The following is a 4,682-nucleotide window of genomic DNA, read 5'->3' as shown; positions in this document are numbered from 1 at the left end:
TATATGCATGTGCATTTTTCTGTCAATATATACATATCATCATTTAACGTCCGTTGTCCGTGCTGGCATGGGTTGGACGGTTTGACTGGGCTGGCACGCTGGGAGGCTGCACCAGACTCCAGTCTGATTTGGTATGGTTGTCTACAGCTAGAAGCCCTTCCTAGTGCCAACCACTCCGAGAGTGTAATGGGTGCGTTTACGTGCCACTGGTATGGGTGCCATTTGCATGACACCGGGGTGTGTTTACATGCCACTAGCATGGGTGCCAATTTGTGTGACATCGGTATCTGCCATGACAGCAATTTTACATATGCACATGTATGCATAAATGTGTATGTATGTATGTGTTTGTGTGTACACTCGTCTTGATATGTGATGGTTCTAAATGCACGTTATTGTCATACAAACAAAGTTCTTCATTACCAGTCTTCCACGCTAACAAGGCAAACTAATGAGTTGCTCATAAGACAGTTCCCTCTATCAAATCTATTCACAGGGCTTTGGTTAACCCAATGTGTGTGTGCGCGGGCGCGCGTGTGTGCATGTTTGTGGCTGTGTATGAGTGCGTGTGAGTGTGTTTGTCCCCTAGTCTTAACATCACATGATGGTTGTAAAAATGAGTGTCACAATTATACATGCTTGGTCATAGGGAAATATTACCTTGCTTGGAAGCAATTGAGTGTCTACAACAGGAAGAGCACCCAGTTGTAGAAAACCTGCCTCGATAAATCTAGTCTAATCCATGCAAGCATGGAAAAGTGGACATTAAAACAACCATGGTGATGGTGGTGATGATGATTATGACCTGGTGAAATACGAGAACTGACAAGATTAAAGCCCCTGTTTGTGTGTTAGTCATGGCTAATGACATGACTAAATAAGCATAAAGTAACTCACCTGTTGGACAGCGGTAATCAAAGCTAAGTCATCCTGTGGTTTCCATCGTCCTAAATCCTTGGTGGAAGCTGTAACTGGTGTTGGTGTAACATCCTGGGGGAGAAGAAGTGACAACTGGTTACATACAGAAAATAAATCAAATGAAATAATATTCAAAGAATGGTCTAGAAACAGTGGGATGGTAGCATCACTAGGACATTGCACAGATACCTTGTGGTATTTAGTTACATCTCTTTACATACTGAGTTCAAATGCCACCAGAGTCAACTTTGCATTTCATAAATAAAATAAAATAAGTACCAATCAAGTATTATCACTGACTAATACCCTTGAAGGGAGTGCCTCAGTATGGCCACAGTTCAAAGAAGACACAGGAGCATGAGGCAGTTATTGGAAGCCATTAGACCCTGTTAAACCATCCAACCTATGCAGCATAGAACATGGATGTGAAATGATGATATGATGATGATGATGATATTGACTATCAAGAAATTAAAAAAAAAAACTTTTTAAATAGTCGTAGGTGTGGCTCTGTAGTAAGAAGCTTGCTTCTTACCCACATGGTTCCATGTTCAGTCCCACTGCAAGGGCAAGTTTCTTCTACTATAGCCTTGAACCGACCAAAGCCTTGTGAGTGGATTTGGCAGATGGACACTGAAAGAAGCCCGTTTTGTGTGTGTGTGTGTGTGTGGCCACCACTTAACAACTGGTGTTGGTGTGTTTACATCCCCATAACTTAGCAATTTGTCAAAAGGCACCGAAAGAATAAGTACCAAGCTTTAAAACAAAAAAAAGTACTGGGGTCGATTCATTTGACTAAAAATTCTCCGAGGCAGTGCCCCCAGCATGGCTGCAGTCTAATGACTGAAACAAGGAAAGGATAAAAGATAATAGGTGGTAGTGGTGGTGGGGTATTCGTGTGAGATTGCCAATAAATTGTTGCACCAAGCAAACATCTTGTTACACTGACCGTGTCTGAGTTGCGCCCCTTTATGCTATAGACAACCATTCAATATACAGATTGATAGATTTTATCAATCTATGGAGATCAAGTCGTGGGTGATTGATGTAATCACCTAAAAGCCTTGAAGAGGATCTTAGCATGAACCCAATCCAAAGACCAGCACCTATGAAGAATAAATCTCAACTGCTGATCACATTATCAAAAGGTGAAATCTCTAGCAACATTGTACGTATATTGTAAATTGGAACAAATATCTGCACTTAAAGCAAGATCTAAAATGGTAAAATAAAAAATAAAATAAACAGAATTAAAAGTAAAAAACCCACAATACCTTCTGCTTCTGTTTCCTTTTGGCTGCTGTTTTTGTTGTCTGGAAAAAAAGACAAAAAAGAAAGAAATGAAATATATTTTTACAGGCATGGTTGTGTGAGAAGAAGCTTTATTCCCAGGCCCATGGTTTCCGGTTCAGTCCCACTGCGCATGGCACCTTGGGTGTCTTCTACTCTACCTTCAGACCAACCAAGGCCTCATGAATGGATTTGGTAGGCAGAAACTGAAAGAAGCCTGTCACGCATGCACATGCACGCGCGCGCGCGTGTGTGTGTGTGTGTGTGACCCTACCACAGCTTGACAACCGGTGTTCCAGATATAGCCATTCCATTTTATTTTCAGACAGCTTAAGCCAACATTATCCAATGTCTCATTTCTTTTTGAAGAAGGTAAGATATATTTGGCTGCTATTTTTAGCACCACAAGAAAATAGTTTAAGATTTCCTTATTGACTCATGAGGCTTCGTCACATTTTCGTGTAGTGCTTTTATTATTACAACCATAGACAAATCCAAGCTCTAATGTCGTGCACTCAATGGGTGGCATAACCCCCATCACACACACACAAGAGGTTATAAGCCTCTTGTCTAAATTTAGCACTAACACCCAACCCAAGATAAACATCATTCTATTATTTCATTTATTATTTCTACATTTAAGTTACATCAAGACAGAAACTAAAAATAAGATTTTTAAAAAAAACAAACAAAAAAGAACAAACCCCAACCATTTAAATGAATAGACTAACTTTGTCATTGGTGAGTAAATGACACCAACTCAACCCAACCCAACACATGAAACACACAAAAGCTAAGAACAACAGCACTTACTCAGATATTTGAGAACACAAATCTCTTCCATGGAGGGTATAAGTTTGTAGAATGAATGGAAATATGAAATTTTAAAACAAAAAAAAAAAAAAAGGAAAGAAGGAAAGCTTTGAACATCATGTTAGGTGCAGGCATGGCTGTGTGGTGAAGCAGCTTGTTTTCCAATCAGATGGTTCCAGGTTCTCTTAGAAGATAATGTATCGATAGTCTATTTTGGAACAGTGTGGTTATTAAAAGTTTATCATTCAAAAATAATTTCAAAAAGCTTGTAGTTGGTTTGAAACACGAGTGATAAGTACAGGGCGAATTATCAAAAAATATCCACTAAGAACAGGACATGACCAAGGAGTGAAAAATACGTAAACACATAAAGAGAGACAAGTATGGGACAAAATACCAAATGATGTCTAACCTCTCCTAAGTCGTCAACTGTTAATTACTCCTTATTTCGAACTTAACTTTCAGTACTGGCTCTAATTTCTACAGAAAAACTGTCGAGATACTTTAGAAATCATACTTAATGTATAAATATGCTGCAAATGGGAAATTTACTGCAGCATTCATCCAGAGATAATATCTCCCATGGTGGTTAAAAATACAGTATAGATCAGATGCAAACAAAATAAACATTTTTAAAGACAGCTGTTGCTAGGTGAGAATTTTAGATACATTTCTGTTTCATTGGGCATCGTCAATAGCATATACTCATAGCTAACCACATATATAAAGTAGGTGTGTGGCTTAGTGGTTAAGGTGTTGGTCCCATGATTGTAAGATTGTGGTCTCAATTTCTGGATCAGGTGACGTGTTGTGTTCTTGAGCAAAACACTTCATTTCATGTTGCTCTAGTTTACTCAGCTGGTAAAAAGGAGTCATCTTGTGATGGACTGGCATCCTGTCCCAGTGGGGAATGCAATCACCGTGAAACCTGGAATCTGGCCCTTATGAGCTGGCATGACTCAAAGAGGTAACTTTACACATATAAACATGCTTAGACAAAACTTGTCACAACTGGCATAGAAAAACAGTTTTGAATAAAGAAACAAATAGTTTGGAAAAATCTATCAACTACATACCTTCTTTTTCTCAGGTGGAGGTAGTGTGACTTTCTTCTTCTCGGGCAGTTGTGGGACCACAGTATCAATTGGAGGGTTCGGTTCAGGTTTTTCAATAACAGGAAGAGTCTTGAAACGGCCCCGGTCAGACTTTACAAGGCTACTCTCCACAAGCTCGTCGTCAAATTTTTTCCGTTTTATCGACCTTGTTGAACTACGACGAGGTTGAACAGGTGTTGAGGCTTGCATCGTATAATGTCAGACCACAGGGTTGGTTTTTTTTTTTTTTGCTTGTTTGTTTTTAATTGGTTAAGTTAGCTTAGGTTTTTTTTTTAAGGTTTTTACTTTTTTTTTGCTTCAACAAAAATGAGATTTGATGGTAGTCTGGGGAAGAACTGAAAATATAAGAGAAAAAAATATATATATGTGTGTGTGTGTGTGTGTGTGTATATATGTATATATGGGAGAATTTACGAAAAAAAACAACAGACGAGGACAGGTGGTGTAATCAACAAATGGATGTATTAGTTTAACGCTCGGGAATAGAGAAAGTCTTTAACGTTTCGAGCTACGCTCTTCAACAGAAAGAAATAAGGAGAAAAACAC

The 4,682-nt window shown here is 38.8% G+C and overlaps 1 protein-coding gene across 1 annotated transcript in view; it reads right to left on the bottom strand.

Moving 5' to 3' along the window:
- LOC106882007 (microspherule protein 1) overlaps window positions 1-4,682 on the bottom strand; it is a 44,569-nt gene that overhangs the window by 18,198 nt on the left and 21,689 nt on the right. The window contains exons 2-4 of the mRNA XM_014932547.2: window positions 4,098-4,471; window positions 2,193-2,231; window positions 898-990 (exon numbers count right to left, since the gene is read on the bottom strand). Of these exons, the coding sequence (XP_014788033.1) occupies window positions 898-990; window positions 2,193-2,231; window positions 4,098-4,325 (360 nt within the window). The 5' untranslated portion in view covers window positions 4,326-4,471. The remainder of the gene's footprint in view (window positions 1-897; window positions 991-2,192; window positions 2,232-4,097; window positions 4,472-4,682) is intronic.

Source organism: Octopus bimaculoides, chromosome 21, assembly GCF_001194135.2.
Source record: "Octopus bimaculoides isolate UCB-OBI-ISO-001 chromosome 21, ASM119413v2, whole genome shotgun sequence".
NCBI classification, from domain to species: Eukaryota; Metazoa; Mollusca; class Cephalopoda; order Octopoda; family Octopodidae; genus Octopus; species Octopus bimaculoides.
This window is presented reverse-complemented; position numbering and strand designations above follow the sequence as displayed.